The 20,853-nt window shown below is 39.8% G+C and overlaps 1 protein-coding gene across 1 annotated transcript in view; it reads left to right on the top strand.

Annotated features, from left to right (window-relative positions):
- The first annotated feature begins 1,830 nt into the window (after positions 1 to 1,830).
- The window catches only part of MRPS9 (mitochondrial ribosomal protein S9), a 38,852-nt gene continuing 19,829 nt past the window's right edge, over positions 1,831 to 20,853 (top strand). The window contains exons 1-4 of the mRNA XM_010991887.3: positions 1,831 to 2,002; positions 3,365 to 3,544; positions 15,851 to 15,913; positions 15,998 to 16,028. Of these exons, the coding sequence (XP_010990189.1) occupies positions 1,868 to 2,002; positions 3,365 to 3,544; positions 15,851 to 15,913; positions 15,998 to 16,028 (409 nt within the window). The 5' untranslated portion in view covers positions 1,831 to 1,867. The remainder of the gene's footprint in view (positions 2,003 to 3,364; positions 3,545 to 15,850; positions 15,914 to 15,997; positions 16,029 to 20,853) is intronic.

Raw genomic sequence — 20,853 nt, 5'->3', positions numbered from 1 at the left:
ACTCCTGAACATATATCTGGAGGGGACTCTAATTTGAAAAGATACATGCACCTCAATGTTCACAGCAGCATTGTTTACAATAGCCAAGACATGGAAGCAACCTAAATGTCCATTGACAGATGATTAGATAAAGACCATACTTCAATAAAGAAAAAATTGTTAAAAAGAATCTTTGTAACACACACAAAATATGCTGACTTTAGAACCAAACCCTCTCATTAGATGCGACTCCTCCATGTTGGACTGCTGGGACTTTATGATCCTGATGTGGGACCTGGGATGCCGGATGCCTCCGACATAACAGGTGCTCAGTAAATGAGAGAAAAATTAAATGAATGAATCTAAGCTTTAGCTGTTTGGTACAATTACAGATTATTTTTTTTCACATTTTAAATGCTGATCAGCACATTCCTTGATTCCAATCTTTCCTTCTGTCTCCAAATGATGCAACTAACGTCAACCCACAGTTGTGTATTTGTTCCCAAACTTAAGGCTACACAGGGAATTCAACGCAGCAGTCCAAGGGCTGCCCCTAGAGGTGGAAGATGTTATTACACTTGCTTTACCGTAATCTAGTAAAAGATGCTAACGTGAGTTTCAGAGAAAAAATAAAAGTAAAAACCTCCACAATTATTAATCTGAATTTAGTACTTATGTAGTTTTTATATGCCCTGTGTCATATTTTAACAATGATATAAATTCTGCTTCTATATACTTATTTGATTGTTTTACACTTGGTTAAATTTCCACAATTAAGTTAAAAAATTTTTTTTACAATGTGTGGGAACTGCAGTTTAAAAACATCTATTTTAATGAGCTATAAAGTCTTGGTTCCCAAATGCTAGTTCATGGGCACATCTGATAAAAGTTTCCCTAGCCTAAAAGGTAATAACAAAAAGGACAGCGGAGCGAGCTTTGCATACAACTAAACGCACTCCATCTGAAGGACCGCACTTCATTCCCAGATAATGTTACTTCTACTTTCTTAATGCTAAAGTGTTTTCTGTGTTTTAAGAAATAATGGTGATAGTAGATGGCATTTATTTGCTTGAGAGCTTGGTCTCAGAATTTCCGTGTGTGTGTGTGTGTGTGTGTGTGTGTGTGTGTGTGTGTGTGTATTTGTGTATTAATTTTACTGATCCTTCAAATCTGTGTTTGAAAACCCTTTCGGAACGGTTTACTGTATCATTTTACACGTATTTCGTAGAAAGCAGGCTGGGAGTTACTGTCGGAGCACAGGGGCCTCAGAAGGGGAGGCGTCCTCATCTGCATTGGACACCTGCTTATTCAGTCCTGGCTGGATTTCCAGGGGGTGCTGAGCCCCGACAGCACGGGGGTGACCTGAAAGGGCCTGTCCTCCGCGGCTGGAGGGCTGGCCTCAGCGTCTTGCACTTAGGAAGCGGGGGCTCCAGCCGCCGGGGTAGGGGAGCCCCTGGACCCGTTGCACGTGGAAGGGAGGAGATGGGGTGAAACCCAGGCCAGGAGGGGGTCAGCAGAGAGGGAAGCGCTGAGCCGGTCCCTGCCGAGCGGGAGGAGCTGGGTGATGCAGGCGGAGACAGGCGGCGCAGGGCGCAAGACGAGAGGGCTGCAGACACAGCCACGTGGAAGCGGCTCCAAGGAGACACCATGGGCGACGGACCTCAAGATGAGCAGCTGGGTAACGACGCCAGGAAGCGGACCCGGGGCGGGGTCGGACACGCCCCGCGGACCCAAGCACCCAATCAGCGACGAGCGGTAGCGGGCGGCAGGACACGCCCCCTGCTCCACAGCCTCTTCCCGACAGCCTCTGGGACCCGGCTGCCTCGGCGCCTGCGCAGTCGGCAGGCCCCGCCCCTTCACCCTCCTGTCCGGGTACCCCGCAGCCAACATGGCGGCTCCCTGTGTGTCCTGCGGCGCAGCCGCTTCCTACCGGCTCTTTCTTGCGGGTAGGGTTGGCTTTGCCCGGAGACAAGGCCTCTGGAAAGCCGTGGCTGCTGAGTTGCAGACAAGTACCCAGTGCCAGGTAGGACCTGGGGAAGGAGGTGCGCTGGCCCCTGTAGCACAAGGATGTGGCGCCGGCGCTGCCAGGGGCCCCTGGGGTCTCAGGCGCCCGGGAGAGGGCTGAGGTGATAGAGGCGCGGGGCCGCCCTGGAGGGTGTTTCTGGTTCTCTCAGGGAGGAATGAGTTCTTCCTACTGGGTACAGTCCAGAAGGGCTGTAATCTGGGGCACCTGACTCAAGGTAGCCCCCGTAGGTATTCGCTCCCTTGAGATCCGGAGCAAAGAGACGAGGACGGTTTGAATATACCTTTTTAGCTTAATGGCCACGTTCTGACTTTGTTGAACGTGCCGTCGATATTTGGGGTTCCTGCTTTGTAACTGCCAGAGTTGCTTTGGACCCTGCCTCCTTTCAAGTATAGTCCTGGTGGGGGGGGCCCTGTTAGCCTTCTAAGAAATGTCCCTTTTGTTTAAGTAAGGCAAAGTCAGTTTCTTGCTTGCTTCCAGAGACCTCTAGCTGATAAAGGTAAAAAGCCATCCAAAAGGGTTACTGTAATCACTCTCATGGAATCCTTATACTGTTTCTTTCTATGCACATTTTCTGTAGTCTGACTTCAGTCTTTACCTTTTCTTTTATATCCCAAAGTTTTTTTTTTTTTTTTGCTTTTCTATTCAAATTAGCAGCAGTTTCTTCTTTGTTTCATTTTTGTCCAGTTGAACAAAAAGGAAACTCCTTAATACTCCTGAATACCATTTCAGAGTGTGTAGCACTGGCATTCGGCTTCTTTGGGAACCTGCTTGCTTGAAATTATAGTTGTCTGAGCCACTGATTATCTTTCACAAGACAGATTTGTCAAGTTATATCTATACCATTCCATAAAAGCAAAATTAGGAAAATTCTCTGTCACAACTTTTCAGCTGGAAATAGAACCTAGAAAATGTTAGGAATTGTATCTAGCAGGGGCCAAGCAGACTCTCTCCAGGAATTCTTACTGTTCTTAACTAGAGAGCTGGTTGTTTCACACTCAGTCTCATCTTAGTGGGTTGTACTAATGAATAATGGACTCCTTAGAATGTAAATATTTTTGTCTGAATTTATTGCTGGAATAGTTCAGAACATTTAATAAGTATATTCAGTAGCCTGGTACTGATGCTGTGAGGGCCTGTAGCTTTAATACATACTATGAATTTTCAGGATGTCAAAATCTTAAGCAGTGTTACAAATGTCTTTGAAAAGAGCTTAAAGAGATTTTATGGAAAATAGCAAATTGAGGACTTTTTTTTAAAGCCACTTCCAAATGAACAGCATTAAAAAAAATTTTACAAATATTTTTAAGCCTCATTTATGTTATGTTGAAATCTTTTCTTTCAATTTGTTTTTTCTGCTAGATATTAAGGCTAAGACACACCACAGCTGTGACAACAAAGAAAAATGTTGCAGCCTTAAGACGTGAAACTTACACAATGGATTTTATTAAAAAGCAGATTGAAGAATTCAACTTAGGAAAGAGACACTTAGCCAACATGATGGGAGAAGATCCAGAAACTTTTACCCAAGAGGATATTGATGTAAGTACAGTTACTCTGTTGGAAAAGTCATCACTGTAGAGTTGTAGACACTGAAAGCTCTTGTCTTCAGCCTGAGCCTTTAGTTCTGTGTAAATTTTAATCAGACTGTCAGAATAAAGGAATAAATAAAGAAAATGCCACGATCTGCAAGTTGGAACCATGGTTTCAGAAAGAGATGCTACTCTACTTGAAGCATTGTAAAGTAGAGTGAGTTTTAGATTTTAACTAGAAATGGATGCGTTTCCTTGATTCCGGGTCACAGGAGCCACTGTGAATGCTTGCACATGATTTAGAAACATTTATCCTGTTGTGTGTCTTAAACTCAGCTTTTTTACAAAATGATAAAACAAATGGTTAGTCTATAGGAAATCCCGTAAGTAACCCCAAGCCCAGAGTTTTTATCAAAATAATTATATTTCTGTATTTTCAAAGCAGGGCATGCCCTAAGTGATTTGAGGTAGGGTTAGAATTCTATTCCTGTTTGACTCTTGAATTATTATAATCCTGATAAAGTAGTAATAATAATACTTTTTGCTAGATATCCCAGAGTGGCTAGCAAAGGAACATAAATTTAACCACTCTGAAGCTTGTCTAATTTTTAAAGAAGAAACATATCGCATGGTGTTTTATATTTCCCCAAGGAATAACATCTTCATATAGATTTATTATTTTATATGACTTTAAATGTTAGTCTTGTAATCATTTTATAACTTTATCCATTTTAGTTTAATTCCCATCTTTTTGTATACCTTTCCTAATTATTTGTAAATGGTACTTCAGTATCTCTGTAAGGTACCATACCAACATTTTTGATTAAACCAAAAGAATTTCTTACTGCCCCTCTGGTCTAGACGAATTGGAGTTATAGACCTTATAGCTGCTGTCCTGTTTTTGAATCTTATGGTAATCTGGACAGTACTGGGGGATATTAAGAAAACTACATTTTTAGTAACACTAATTTTATCATAGGTAGTGTAGATATTGCTCCATTTTTAGACAACGAGACTGAGGCACAGAAAGAATAAGCATCATGTTTAAATATGTAAGTGTGGGAAACAGAAAAGCTCCAGCATGTTAAACATCGAACCTAGTGTTCTTTCCTCATATCTGCCTCATTGTGTATACTTTATAAACAGTAGACACCTGACAGGATCCAGAACGTATTACATGATGTTTTAGCTAGACAGTTGCATACTCAAAAAGTTATGATTTTTTAAGGAAAACTTGGGGAAAAGGACAAAAAACAAAACAAGATCTTTTCCTTCCCCGTTTCATAATATGTGTCCTTTATAAAAATATGGAATAATGAGCATCTTAGTACAATGTCATACTGTAGATTTTTGTTCTCCAGATAGTATATAACCTCTGCTGCCCGAAATCGTCTCTCTGAGACAACTTCTTTGGCTGTTTCCATTTATTTTTTGGTAGCTGTTTTATTGAGCTGTAATTCACATACCATCTGAAGATTGCCTGCAGTTCACTGGTTTTCAGTCTGTTCGCAGAGCTGTGCGTGGTCATGGCATTCTGCCTGCAGGACGTCTCCCTCGCTGGTCAGGAACCTCCATACCCTGTAGCAGCTCCTCGCCAGTCCCCTCCCCCCCCCCCAAACCCTCTGGCTCCAGGCAGCTGTTTCTACTTTCCACCTCTATTTAGGTGCCTATTCAGGACATTTTATGTGAACAGACTTATAAAACATGTGGCCTTTGTGACTGGCTTCTTTCACTTAGCACGCTGTTTTCAAGATTCAACCATGTCGTATCATGTATTAGTAGTTGATTCCTTTTTATTGCCGAGTAAATCCCCGTTGTACGGGGTCCACTGCATTTCTTTTTAATCCATTCATCAGCTAACGAGCATCTGGATTATCTCCATTGTGGTTATTATGGATAATGCTTTTATGAACATGCTTGTAAGGTCTTTGTGCTTTCGTTCCTCTCATGTATATACCTAAGAAGCCATTGCTAATCCAAGGTCATGAAGATTTACACTGAAGTTTTCTTCTGAGAGTTTTATAGTTTTAGCTCTTACATTTCAGTCTTTGATTCCTCTTGAGGTGGTTTTTGTATGTGATGTGAGACAGAATACCCAGTTGTCCCGGCATCATTTGTTGAAAGGGCTGTCATTTCTTCGTTGAATTGTTTTGTCACCCTAACACAAAGTCAGTTGGCTGTAAACATGGAGGTTGATTTCTGGACTCTTAGTTATATTTCACTGACCTTCATGTTCATTGTTACGCTGTGTGACCTGTTTTGATTACGGTAGTTTTCTGGTAAGTTTTGAAATTGGAAAGTGCTAGGACTCCTACTTTGTTCCTTTTCTTCAAGGTCATTTTGTCTATTCTCTGCCCCTTGAATTTCCATATAAATTTTAGGGCGAGGTTGCGTGCTTTTGCAGAGAGCCAGCTAGGATTTTGCTAGGGATTGTGTTCAATCTCTAGATCAATTTGGGGAGTATTTATCATCTTAAGTCCTCTGCTCTGTGAGTATGGGATGTCTTTGTGTTTATTTAGATATTCTTTAATTTCTTTCAATGATGTTTTACAGTTTTCAGAGTTTGGCATTTCTCTTAAGTTTATTTCTGAGCATTAATTGCATTTTTATTCTATTGTAAATCAAATTTTTTTATAGTTTTGGGGTGGATATCTTAGGATTTTCCATATGTAAAATGTTGTCACCAGCGAATAGAAATAGTTTTACTTCTTTCTTTCCAGTCTGGATGCCTTTTATTTCTTTTTCTGGCTGATTCCCCCGGCTATGCCAGCAGTGTTGTTGGCTAGAAATAGTGAGTGCGGGCTTTCTCATCTTGTTCCTGGTCTTAGAGAAAAGCATTCGGTCTTTCGCCATCAGGAGTGATGTTAGCTGTGGGTTTTTGTAGCTCTTTATCAGATCCTGGAGGTTCCTTCCCATACCTAGTTTGTTGAACGTTTTCATCATAAAGAAGTGTTGGAAATTGTCAGATGCTCTTTTTTGCTTTTATTGGTGTGATATATCACATTAATTGATTTTTTTTAACTTTTCTTTATCTTTATTAAATTAAAATAGTAATGACTACCTCCATGTTATTCTTAGGACTAAACAGACACAAACAAAAAAAAATTTATGACATAATAAATCACAAAGTCAGTCATAAAGGACAACCTCATTTTACCTGTAGATTTGCTCTGGGAATCATGGGAGCAAATGCAGAGTTTTGTTTGTTTGTTAACATTGTTCAGTGAAACATTACTTATGAATAGCAAAGCCTTTAATATGACCTAGAACTAACAGTGTTAGATACCAGTTAAGACCCAGAAGAATCAGAGATCTTACCTCTGTCAAACTTGACTGATACTTTAAAGGATACAGGTTATTTATTTATTTATTATCTTTGGGTATTAATTGATTTGGACGTCAAACCAACCTTGTGTTCCTGGAATAAATCCCGCTTTGTCGGGGTGGTGGGTCATCTTTTTTATGTGTTCTGGATTTGGTTTGCTAGCATTTTGCTGTGGATTTTTGTATGTAATGGATACTGCTGTGTATTTTTCTTTTCTTGTCATGTCTTTGTCTGATTACCAGAGTAATACTAGTCTCATAGAGTGAGTTGGGAAGTTCTCCCCTCTTCTATTTTTGGAATAGTTTGTGAAAAATTGGTATTAATTCTTCCTTAAATGTTTGGTTGACTTCATCTGTGAAGCCATCTGGGCCTGGGGTTTTTGTGTGTATATGTGTGTTTTTGTTTTTGTTTCCTTATAATTACTGTTTGCCTTTAAAAATTGTCCTCCCCTTTCTGCTTGTGATCCATGTGTCCTGAGTAACTGTTCTCAGTAACGGGACACTCCCGCTGCCATGGCAGCATTTTTTAGCATCTCTTTACTACCTTTTCAGATGCAGGCGAAGCATGTTTTGGTCACTGACAGAAACAAAGTCTTTCAGTAGTTCTGTAATCCTGTTGAAGGGATGAACATTTTCACAACATAAGTATTCCAAATGAATTACATTGTTTAGAGTGGTTAGTTCATTGCTTGAATGTTTAGTCAGAATGTTAGTTTGGGATGTTAAAATTATTTCATGAGGATGTAAGTTTTAGAGTAGACATGACCTATAATGTCATTCAGTTGCCTAGTTAAAAGTCCAGGCTCACTGTATAATTTTCACGTAGGTAAATGAAGTGTCATTGTATTCAGATTAAACCACTTGTTATTTTATGTATTTTAGAAACTGGTTTTTCCTTACTCCTTAACCAATTGCTAAAATAATGATATCTGAAATCATTTATGAAATGCGTATTGGCAAAAATATTGTACATTTAAAACAGATTTTTTCACATATTAAAATATCTTTAATTTTTTTTGATAACATACTTGTGACAGATATATTACTGTCTCCATCTAGAATATCCTTTTTATATTGTTTAGAGAAATCTAGAAGATTCTGTCATTCAGTCCGGTAGAAACAATATGTTTAGTTCTGGTCCTTAAAATACTGTTCTCTAGAGAAGATACGTTTAGCATCACTCTGTAAATGTGAGAAGTGATAGCTTTTCTGTACTTTTAAAACTGTGTGTGTATGTATGGTGGAAGTAAGTCGATGTTGTGTCATTGTGCTAATTAGAACATAATCTTCCTTAGATTTAGCCAATAAAGTAATGAAATCATGAATTAATATAAAAAAACATCCAATTGCTTCTTTAAAATGTGTAGCATCGTTTAAAAATGAAGCTGAGTTTCTTGTGAGGAACAACAGATGCAGAACATGTAGGACTTGGTTGTTAAGTTAATCTCTTTTAAAAGGTCAGTTTCATATAGTTGAAGTGACATTATAGCAAGACGCAGAACGTGGGATCGGGAGCCTCCTTGCCGTGTCACAGCTTGTGTTGTGATGTTCAGCAAGGCACGGCACTGCGCCATGGTTTTCTCGTCTCTAAAGTAATGATACCTGCCTGCCCACCTCAGGGCAGCCCTGAGGAGCAGGAGGTGAATGACCATGTTACAGGTCTCGCTGCTGTTAACTGTGATTAGTAAAATACCCGTAACTTGAGTCGGCCACTAGTTTCCTAACTGCCGTTGTCACACAAATCTTCTGGGCCCCCGAGATGGAGTGTGCGAAGGATGGTCTGCAGTCCCTTTGAGCATGTTGGTTTGTCACTGAGGGACCTAAGCCAGAGATGACTGTGTTGTAGGCGATGCTTCGTCTCTCCCGGTTCGCTGTCTGAGCCCCTGTGCGCAGTGTGGGCCGCTTTCCTTGACACGGTGACAAGGTTGTGCTAGACTCTCCTGCGAGTGCTGGCTCTGCTTCCCCAAGTCTCATTTCATGCCACTTAACTCTTTTGGCATTTTATTAAATTTAGTTGCCTTTCTTTGGCATCTGAGTAGATGTAAAGGCAGGAGAGGACAGTGACAACCATCTGTTACCAAAGCGTCGAAATTGTGTAGGAATTTATAGCTTTATGGTTCCTGTTTTCATTTATGTTTCTGAAACTATTATTTTTGTAAGAGGCTTGGCTCTGTCTGTAACCTGAGAGACAGTGCAGCTGATGAGTCTTATTTAGCATTTCCTTACTGATAAAATGCTTAGTTATTTCTAAAGACAAAAATAAATAACTTGATATCCAAAATCAAGAAAATATTTTAAGCTTTCAGATAATCTTCAGAAGAACATTGTGATTGCTGTTATATATTTAGCTGTCATAAATGCTTTTTATAATATTTTGGCTTTTAATATAGAAATTAAAACTAGGTACTTTAATTTTTCTCTTAGTGATATGATCAGGAAGTTCGATATTCTACAGAAGGAATTCCCCAGATGAGAGAAAATTATTTTTAATTGTTTTTTGTGATGAAAGATACCACCACTTGCTGAAAACCTCCCATATATGCGCAGAAAGCTCTCTGGGAACCTGATAACATTCCAACACTCCCATGTTTAGTCCTAATGAACACTGTATGGGGTAGAGCTTTATTGTTGGGGGGACCAAGGCTGCGCAAGGTCTTTCTGTGTCCAGGGTCTGTTTTTCTCACACTTTCAAAGACCAAATTTCTCGTTAACATTTTCTATAATAAGTTGTGGTCCCCCTGGCCTTGTTTAGTAGAGGATAGTGAGTGTGATGTGCCGTTGCAGAGCCTTCGGATTTGCCTGTGTGTGGTCGTTGCACTGTGGTGCCCCGTGTGAGTGCCGGCTGGGGGCCCCTGCCCCAACCCACCGGCCTGGCTCTGCGGCTCCGCCTCCTGCCCCTCCTGTCCCGCCGGAGCCCTGCCTGCGCTGTTGCCGGGCCGCCCTGCTGTGCCCCCCACCTTCCAGTATAACTGAAGTCGTTCAGCGGGTATATTAAAACCAGGAGCCACTGGCCTGGGCATGAGGACCCATGTGCCCTTCCTACTGAGTGAGACCATGAATTCACGTCCGCTGCTTCAGCTCCTCAAAGGCTTTGCCAGTGATTTCTAGGTTTACAACTTTATTCCAGAAGATTGAGCTTGAATTGCAGTCTGGCCCCTGGCCTGGCTGAGTGCAGCGCATGGAACTCAGGTGTGAAACCTGCATCAGCCCATCTCACCTGCCAGGGCCTCCGTCATCTAACAGGCCTTCGGCTGAGAGCGCTGATGTGGGTCAGTGCATAGGAAGGAGTGTGACAGACAGGATCTGCAAATAAAAATCGTTCTGCTTGTCGCTGTTGGTATTTACTTTAAGATTATGTCATTTAGACGATTTTTTTAAGATTATTAACGCTACAGCATTGTATATCTGCTAGGAATTGTTTTGCAAAGTATTTAATGCTCAATCAAGATATTAAACTTGTATGAAAAATTACTACTTTTAGTTGGTGAAATAACAAATTAATTAAAAAGAAATTAGGCAGGTATAGATTTTCTCCATTTCAGAAGTTTAATTTTTGCCTAATTTCTTAAGTTATATTGAAAGGGAAGAAACCGCCACCTGCTCCTTCCCCCTGAATCACGATGGTGCTGCTGGTAACCGTCTGAAGACCCGATAGGAGGGAAAACAGGTCCCTCTGCCAAGCAGTGTGGTGTATGGCATTTTCCAGAAAGTACGGACGTGCATCCTAAATATTTTGAAAATAGATCTTAATGCCGCCTCCTGTTCCATAAGTCTTCCATGGGTGATCGAACGTTGATCAGTGTGTAAAAAGTATTTTTGTCTGTGATAGTATTCGTTACTGTAGAGAGGAGTCTCAGATGAACGTTGAGCTGAATGGGTTTTGTAATTCAATGGAAAGCAGTTGTGGTTTGGTCTCTGTATATGAAAACTGTAAAGGAATAGCCCCATAGTGTATAACGGGGTGGGCCAGGAAGGGTTTTCCTCCAGTCGTGACCCAGGACTAGAGACCGGCCAGCTGAGCGGTGCGGGCAGGGACCTGGCACTGTGGGGACATTGTCACGTGCTGCTGTTGGCTATTGCTGCTGCTTTTAATCCTTCCATGTGTACCATCAAAAATTCTTCTCAACATCATACTGTAAACACACAAAACAGGTGAGGGCCACTGATACTTGAGTTTTCCTTTTTGAATTAAGCAGTATCAGTTACAAATCTTAAGTTGGAGACAGTTCAGTTATATTAAATGTTATGAGTACAGAATGGCACTTGGATTTGCTAATGTCTTTATTTGGGAATTAAAAGTTAAGTTCTGCATTACTCTCGAATTTCAGGAAAGAAGCCAGCAAATTGATACATAATACTGCTGAAGTCTACCAATTACTTTTTAATTGGTATTATAGACCTCATTCCGAAACCTGAATGTTTTATTCTCCTAAGTGTGGATATGCTATGTGAAGTTTCTCTAATTGATTTGCTGTGCCCATTCCATTTGATGTATCATTTTTCACAATATTTCATAATTTGTGCTCACTTCTAATGAACAGAGTCGTTAGGACAAGCATGTCTAAGTACAACTGACAGCTAACATTAGGTGCCAGATGCAGTTTCGAAAGCTGTGTAGAACTGTAGAGAACAGTTTAAATAAATTAGCACCTGTACATTAGTCTCACTTGCTGGTAATTTATAAGCGAATCAGTAGAGATGACATTTAGGTAAGTCATTGATCAAGTTAACAGCTGCAAACCCACTGTCCAGCTGGGATGCCTAATTAATAGAGTGCATTCCTGACCCAGTGCGTCCTTCTCCTGGGTTGAGCCTGCAATTCTTTTACACTTTGACATCAGCCTGGGAATATAGTTAAATGCTTTGCCTTCATTTTAGGGACACTTGAATTTACTGGTATTCTAGTTAAAATCCAAAGATGTAAGAAACATGTTTACAAACGAGAATTACTCTACTCTGACTTACTTGGATGATTTTTTTTTAATTTACGTTTTTATTTTTGTTAGGACTTTCTTTGTCTTGGAGTCAGGTAAACCATGCCACAGTCTAATAAATTAAATGTATACTCCACTTTATTTTCCCTGAAAGAAGCAGGGAAGCTACTACACTGCATGAGGCTCTGGTTAAAGTAGTCTAGAGCTGTGTGTTACCACTAGCTGTGTGGGATTATGTGAATTAAAGGTAATTAGTATTGAATTAAAATGCAGTTCATCAGTAGCGCTGGCCACATACCGGGTGGCCACACTGGTTTCCGGCTGTCGTGTTGGACAGCACAGATGAGGACTGTTCCCGTCACCAGAGGAAGTTTGTTGGATGGTATTGGCTAGAGGATGGCTCCATCGCTTCCCCCCCTCCGAATAATTAGGAGTTTGTATTTGTTGCCTTCTGCTATTTAAAAGAAGGAGCACCCTTTGGAAGTATAAGTGATACTCCGCAATTTTATTTTTATATTGCCTGCCGCTGAAATGATCCAAAATACCTGAAGAGTTGGTTTTGCCAGCATCACTGCTCTTGCTCTGTGGAGGCCTCACTGAGTAAAATCAGGGTCACTTGCACACAAGCACTGCGCTGCCTGAGTGGCCCGTCCATAACCACGTCGGTCAGCCACTGAGGGACCAGCATGGGAGTGAGTGGCCAGGGGGCTGGTGCGTGTCCTGCCAGCGTGGAGCGGGCAGCTCAGCATCTCGCTACGTGACTCACATCGGCGCATGATGTGAAACTTACTGTTTTATCTTTTGAAATTTTCCGCCTAATGTTTTTGGAGTGTTGACCGCAAGTAACAAGCCACGGAAAGCGAAACTGCGGATAGGGAGGGGGGTGGCTGTACCTTATTTAATCGTCACAATAATGGGTAAACTTGATGTCCTTACAGATCAGAGTCACTGGGACTGGTGGTACTTGGACACTATGTTTAGGGTTAAAAGATACAATAAGGATTATATGTTATTTCATCCTGTTTTCATGTTCACCACTCCCTTCTGAATTCTGAAAGGCAGTGAAAGAAGGGGTTTATAGCCCAAATGCTCTGCCCAAAACATACCTATCTGCCGTTAATCTTAACCGCCAACACGCAGAATTCTCTCGTTCTTATGTTTACCGTTTGTTTCACAACGGTATTCACCTACTTGAGTTTTAACAGCTGTGTGTGTTAACTGGAAATTGAGCTAACACAGAGAGCAACAAAATTATGTTTTTCGTAAAACTCAGGTATTCCTTTGTTTGCTTCAGGAGCTGTAGGAAATCTGTTCAGAGTGGCCACGGGAGATAAGTGGAAGTAAGGGCTTAGGGCATGCTGTGCCCCCGCCCACACGCTAGACGGTGGGCAGCGGGCTGGGAAGGCGCCGTTCTGATTTTTGGGTTTTGTTAATTTGGCTGATAACTGATTTGTCTTATTTACCGTTCTCTTTTTCATTCCTTTTTCTTCCATCCTTTATTTTTCATGGTTCTCACTGATTTGAGACTTTGCCGTTTATCTGACATGATAGCTTTTGCTCTGTGGCCCTTCTGCAGCGGTACTTGGCACAACACCTGATATAGCTGGTACAGTACAGCATCATACGTTGTTATACTGTATCCATGACTAGTAATACATCATACAGTGTAATGTAGTTAGTGCCCTGTAATGGAGTTGGCTGTGTTACAACCTCAAATAGTGAGGAATTGTAAACTAGTAAATAGGTGTTAATTTACTTCTAGCAAAGTTTTGGTTTTTTTTTTTGTTTGTTTTTTTTTTTTAAGACAGAGCCGCTTTTCCTGATTCTTCAGTTAAATTTCTGGATACTTCTGTCACATTCTCTGTAAGCTGGCTTTCGTTGTCTTAAGATGTGAGGCCGACATCCTTTGCCATTGATGGTTTCTTTTCAGGGTCTACCAGGCAACTTCCCTGTGACTTTTCTAAGTCTTCATTTTTAGGAGAAATCCAGCTGTGGGGTAGAATTCCTCCCATTCTCGTCTCCCTCTAGGACTCTATCTTGTGGTCACCTGAGGTAACAGTAATTTTCATGTTTGGAAATGATGCCAGTGACAGCTTGAAACTGATGGGAAGTCGGTTGGACTTCTTGTAATTGTGGTGGTCTCGCTCCAAGGTGACGACTTAGTTTTCCACGCTGTCTCATGTTCTCATCACCTCTGGGTCTCAGTAGCCCCTCTGCTCAGACGTCTGACCAGCCTTGGAGGTGCGTGTGTGACTGAGAACTGGGCCTGAAGTCGAGCTGCCCCCCGGGGGCTGTGGGCACCTGGTGGCCCTGTTGAGACAGGTTGGGTCTGGGGAGACTGTATTTACTTACTTTAAAATTTTTAACACTTTCTTCTATCTTTTATTTTAAAAATTTTAAATTTCCAGAAAATTTCAATATTCAGTGAATACAACCACACACACACACACACACATATACACATACACCTTCCACAAATTTGCAGTTCTTAACATTTGTCATACTTCCTATATCTCTAAATAATATTTTTAAAATATAGTAAGAATAATATAAGAAATAATTTTTTAAGGATCATGAGTTTATATTTGTCTAATTCAGACTTAACTTTACTCAACATTACATTTCTTTTATATTTGTATCTCCTACAATAAAATTTTGGTCACCATAAAATTAGTATGTTTACTAACTTGCTTTATGCTCCAATGTACCCAGAATATTTCAAAGTCATAATAGCAATATTGCTACTAACAATAAGCCTACCAGGTAAAGTTGAAGATTCCTTTGCGGTTACTTTTTGTCTTTAGAGGTTAGATTTGTTTCCGTTTGTATTAGGTTTTAGTTTCTTTTAAATTTTTAGTCTTTAATATATAAAACATTTACATGTTTAGGAGTTCAGTGTATAAAAACATACACCCAGAGAAGACTCACTCTTACCCCTGTACCCCACCCCCAGCGTGGAGGGCTTCACTCCCCCCGCAGGACGTCAGGGTGTCTCGCCCTCACCAACAGTGCCCCGTTGCACTTTGGAATTTTAGCTCATCCCGTTAGATGAGAGGTACTATCTCAGTAGTTTTCATTGTACCTTTTGTATTATGAATACATTTGAGCCATATTTTTCTTTTTTTTTTTTAATGTAGTTTAATCGGTCAGTTTTTTTCCCCTTGCCTCTGAATTTTGGGTTATAGTTAAGAAAGAGTTTCCCATGTCTAGGTTGTGAATGAATTCATGCATGTTGCCTTCTGGTACTTGTTTGATTTCATTTCCTGTGTTTGACTCTCTGACTCATTTGGACTTTATTCTGGTATATGGTGTGAAGTTTGCATCCATTTTTATCCTTTTTCAAATGGTAATCAGTTCTCAACATGACTATTAAATAAAAAATCCACCTGCTCTCTTTCAGAGAAGGAAGGGAGAGGAGTCCCCAGTTTTTCAAAAATAAAAAAATTCACAAAATTAACACTCTGACATTTGATCCAAGTTTTGTTTTTGTTTGGTGTCAGTTTTATTGCTGAATGAGTGACCCAGAGACACAGCTGGGCTCCCTAATATAACTGAATGTATTCGCCAGAATTATCAGCCCCTGCTTCCAAGGGCGGGTCTGGTGCAGCACGTGTACCGTGTGGCGAGAACAGCTCCCTAACTAGCAGCACTGTGTCGGCCTGAGCCCGGGGGGAGTTCAGAGAGGGGCGTTGTGTGGGGGTGGGGGGTGCGGAGCCTGCTCTTTTCCGTCTCTGTCTGGACGTCCGCCCACCCCCGGGGCTGCAGGGCCTGCACTTGTGGACGGGCTCCTGCCGTTTCCTTCAAAAAAGAGAGCAGTTGTTTGTAGTGTCGCCTTCATGTCTGACGCCGCCACTGGAAAATTGTTAACACCCAGCTCAACAGTTACACGTTTTCTCTTCTGGGCGATGTGTGTGGTGATGTTACTTTCCCATTTAAAGGGTTATGATATGAGATAAGAAAACTCCTGGTTGACTCGGCACTGAGTAAGTGCTCGGCTGCGAGTCACAGCGTGACTGTGTTTCGTGGCGGTTGTTGATTACCCTTTTGTGTGTTTTCAGAGAGCCATCACTTACCTGTTCCCCAGTGGTCTGTTTGAGAAGCGAGCCAGGCCGATAATGAAGGTAGTTATCTTCATATTTTTACAGATTTCACTCAGGTTCATATGTTACAGCAATTATCTAAAGCATTTTTAATTTATTTTACAGCATCCTGAAGAGATTTTTCCAAAACAAAGAGGTAAGTTTGTTCGGGTGAAGTGGACGGGCCTGTCTTTCCAGCGGTGGTGTGCAGTCACCCCTGTGTTAGGGAGGGGCACTCCTGTGTCATGGTAGTCGTAACTAATAATGCCTGAAGTTTACGAACTGTTTCTTTTTAACTAAATAATGTTAAAATTAGATCAGGTTAGAGTTTATGCCTGTACGCAAATCAGATTATTTGCATTCTGATATGCTTTTTTGAAGGAGAGTTTAGTAGAGATCTGCTGGAGACTCCGTAACCCTGCAGGTTTCGTCCTCTGAGAACGTGCCCATCCCTCCCTGTTGCCTTTGTGTGACTCTGCCTACCTCCAGTGCCTCATCAGAGCTTGTTAGTTTGATTTCCTTACAGTGGAGCAAAGACCTGAAATTTCCTAAGAAATCCAAGTGCAGAGTATTTTGTGTTCCTACAAATTTTCCCCCAACCACACTGAAGTTAAACACTCTTTTTAAAGTAACTTGCCTTTGAATCTTTCTTCAGCATTCAACTTAGTTTCCATAGAAGTGGCAGCTGTCTTTTCTGTTTTCCCCCACATTTCATCTGTTTATGTCATACTTAATTCATGTGATTGTAGAAGTAAGGACCACTGCAGTAAACACCGCTGGCGCCTTGTCAGCGTGTAGCGCAGCAGCAGGAATGTGTGGGTTGCTGGAGGGAGCCTGCTGGCCGAGTGCTGTTTGCAGGCGGCCCGAGTCAGGATGTTTTAGGGTCGATTCAGTAGAGATCAGCAAGAGAGCAAGTATTTTTATTAAAAGTCTGTTTGTTTTGTTTGCACTGGTGTTTTTGCTGAGCTTTCCCTTTGTTCAAAGTTGTCGTGCTTCTGCTCTACTTCATTCCTTAAATGATAACTTTTATTTTGAATCTTGCTATAAATATTTTGAATGTTCTTATAAATTTTATCTGAATTCTCAGATGAGTTTGATGATAAACTATAACATCAGTGGAATTAGTAGCTTTTGGGAAAATAGTAAATGAAGGCTGAATTAAAAGTGCTCATCAAATTTAAAGCCGCAGCTGAGTTTATAGTTTTGTCCCTGAGGTCTGTCATACCTTGAAAAAGTTTGTAACTTTTATTTCATGTAACCTTCTGCCAGAGCAGAGGAAAAGTAATGTAAGCTTTCAAATACTCTTTAAAGACTCAGAAAATTATCAAATCTGGACACGAATTGCATAAAAAAGAAACCTATACTCTATTCTCACTAAATTAAATGATAGCAAATCAAATAAAGCATTATATTAAAGGAATATACCAGAGGATCTTTTTTCCCCAGGAATATAAGGATGGTTTAACATGAGGAATTTATTAATGTAATTCTCAGTGTTGATTGATTCAGGGGAAAATACTTCCAAAGATGAATAAAAAGTCATTAACACAATTTATATTTTGGTAAAAAGCTCTTAAACTAGAAATAAAAAGAGACATTCTTAGTTTGAGAAAGGCTGTCATGAGAAACAGAAACACATCAAATTAAAAAACGTATCATTGGACTCCTCATACTAAGTTTAGGAATAAGACAAGTGTGCCCTCACTTGCCCCTGGTTTTCTGTGTTGCCTCGAAACTCTTAACCAGTGTGATTTAAAAAAGCAAAGAAATTAGGAATAAATCAGTTAGTATTCACAGATGTTATGAGTGCCCACTTAGAAAGTATAAAACCATAAAACATAAACTGCATTAGAATTTCAGCAGAGTAGCCTTATTTGGATGTCTGAATACTGGAAACATTCAAGCTATGAATTGTTCTGAAATTTTTTAAAGGGACTCTTTTATGAAAACATGCCAGAGTATAGGAGAATCTGAAATGCTAGTCACACAGAGGTCCTGTGAGCCTCCTGCCAGTGGACAACAACACGGTGGCCAGATTCACACAAGGAAACCAGTGTGGGATGGAGCGTAATGATGACCTAAGTACATGGTGGTCTCCTTGGTAACAAACAAATTGTGATCTTTCTCTGCCTTTCTGTCTTTTTCCTGGACAAGAACCACTTTAGAAACATTGATTTCCAGTTGTACAGATACACACCTACACACACACACACAGACACACATAGGTGTGTGTGTGTCTCCTATTTTTTTCCAGCACTTTATTCTGTATACTCCTTGCTCATCTTTGTTCTGGTTTTAGATCTACAGTTAGGTTAGTAAATGCTGTCCGTACTCCTTTTGCTAAGGTTTCCCTGATTATCTCTAGTTTGAATGGAATTCATTTTCTAGTAGATTCTTCAAAAAGGGCTCATAGATATAAGTTGCTTGAGTCCTTATGTTTTTAAAATTGTGTTCTTATAGCCTTGATGCTTGAAGGACAACTTGGCTGGAGGAAAAAGTCTGGTTCATACTTTCTTGAGTTTCTTGAGGCTGTGGCTCCACGGTGGCCTGGCTTTTCTGTCTGGTTTTGGAAGTCTTATGCCAGTCTAGTTATCTTTCCTTTTACATTATTAAATCTTCCCCCGTGGTGGTCCTAAGGATTCTTAATCTATCTAAAGCTGTGTAGTAGCTTAGTGAAAATATGACATTGAGCTGATTATTAAGGGTCAGTTTATAGGTGCCAGTGAGCCCTTTCAATATGTAGGTTCAAATTCTTACATCAGAATATAGTTTTATTAAAAATCATATATATGTATAACTTAGTTATATATTTTTTTGTTCATTAGTTGTGTATATATGTGTAACTAAAAAAGTGAATATAACTTTTTTGTATAAAAATGTTATAAATATTAGTTCTGTTCCCCTTTTTGTCTTTGTTCCTTGGGATTCAATTATAGAAATGTTATTCCTTCTTTGATTTTCTTCCACATCAGTCATTATCTCTCTGAATCTTTTTATTTCTTCCTTTAATCTCATTTTCATCTTTTAAGGTGTTTCCCTAACTTTTTTATGTCCTTTATTTGTTTTTAATCTGTTCTTTTGGGAGTTACTTGTAAGTTAGTCTACATTTCTGATGATTTTAACTTTTTTTTTTTCTATTTCTCTCCTGAGTTTAATCAAGTTGTTTCATTTCTTTGAGTTTTTTTCATCCGTTACATTTTCAGTTTTTGAACTTTTCATTCTGAGTGTTCTCTAATAACCCCAAATGGTGGTTTGAGGATATTTAATGCAGTTTGCAGTATAGCATTTCAGTTTCCTTCTGTTTCACCACTGGTTTTGGTGAGGATGCATTCTCATCAGTGGAATATTTAGATTCTCATTTTCTGTGTTAAATTTGTAGCAGCCTTTTTAAAAATGGTGGAAACATGCTTCTGCATTTCTGTGGACAGAACTCTCTTATTTCTTAATCTACATAATGGAATTTTAAAAGTAGATTGTATCCAGAAGATGATAGAGTTAGGTCAGGATTTAAAAGTACATTATGATTTTGGAATTAAGTGATTGAAACTCTAAAGTAGAATCAAATAAGGTGGCTAATTGAAAGATAATCATACAGCTACCGGTGTTTTTTAAATAACATATGATATTATGCCCTTGAAAGATAATCATACAGCTACCAGTGTTTTTTAAATAACATATGATATTATGCCCTTAAGTCACAAAGAGGGCAAAGAACAATAAATCATGTATTTCAGAATCTAAAACTTGTCTCCAAAAAAAAAGATACTACAAATTTAAAATAATAAGCAACAGACTGGGGAAAATTTTAAAACACAGCAGAAGTCTGATACCTAGAGTAAATTACTTGTAAAGAAAAATGGGCAGAAGGGAAAGTAGGTTAATTCATAAATCAGGAAAATAAAAGTAGGTAAATAATTTTAGTCAAATAGGACAGGAGATCATTATTACTCACAGACTGGAAACTGCAAATACCATGTGTCAGCAAAAAACCAGAAACAATGTGAATGTTCATCAACAGGACAGTTAATAAAGTGTCAGAGAATCCCGTGGAAAAATACGCAGGTGAGAAAAAGAGTGAGACAGCTCTGCCTGCATTAGTACAGAGGGACGTGTTGTTGTGTGGGAATAGCAAGTGAAAATGGTTAGAACTGTCTCAGTCCTTCAAGTTACCCTATGCTGGGTGTCTTACAAACAACAGAAGTGTATTTCCCACAGTTCTGGAGGCTGGAAAGTCCAGATTAAGGCTGTGTATGTTTGTTTACACCGTATTTCCTGAGTTCTAAGGCACAGTTTTTCAAATTTTACCATCTTTACAAAGCAGTATTCATTTTACAATTAATGTAAACTATTGTGTGCTGTTAGCGTTTTTTCTTTCCTTCTTTGTAGAATACATGGTGGAGCGTCTTAAAATCTGAGATGTCTTAGCTCAAGTGAAGTCATGTATTCACACATGCACACACACACGTAAACGTCCATTGTGAAATCAAGTACACACAGGCTCCTACTCACACACATGGGATGAGACCCAACTCAGAAACCCTTCCAAGCTTCCAGTAGGTCTTACCTGCAACCAGGATGTTTGTCAGAAGATCCGTTTCTGACTGACTGCTTTTGTGCTGTAGTGAAAAGTGCATAGTAGTTAATAAATACTGGAAAATAAGCGGGATTTCATGAAGTATTTGCAAGTGATTTGGAGAAACAAATCATCCATACGTCATTGGTAAATAAGAATCTGTTTTTATTTTTTAAGCCAAGTTCCATATCTAAATTATTTTCTACCATTTATTATGAAATTTTGGTCTTCATTTTAAGTGTATTGACTTAAAGTGGCCTGTGTGTAATGCCACTTATCCCAGAAGAGAAAGATAACCTACATATTGTACAGGTGGTATTTTGAAAGAAAAGAGTATATTATTCAAAAACCTGTAATGAAATGACTCTTTTTTTGTTGGACAAAATAATACATATTGAATTTCTGCCTC

Source organism: Camelus dromedarius, chromosome 33 (genome assembly GCF_036321535.1).
Source record: "Camelus dromedarius isolate mCamDro1 chromosome 33, mCamDro1.pat, whole genome shotgun sequence".
Classification (NCBI taxonomy): Eukaryota; Metazoa; Chordata; class Mammalia; order Artiodactyla; family Camelidae; genus Camelus; species Camelus dromedarius.
Note: the sequence above shows the minus strand (reverse complement) of the source record. Positions and strands in the feature narration are given on the sequence as shown.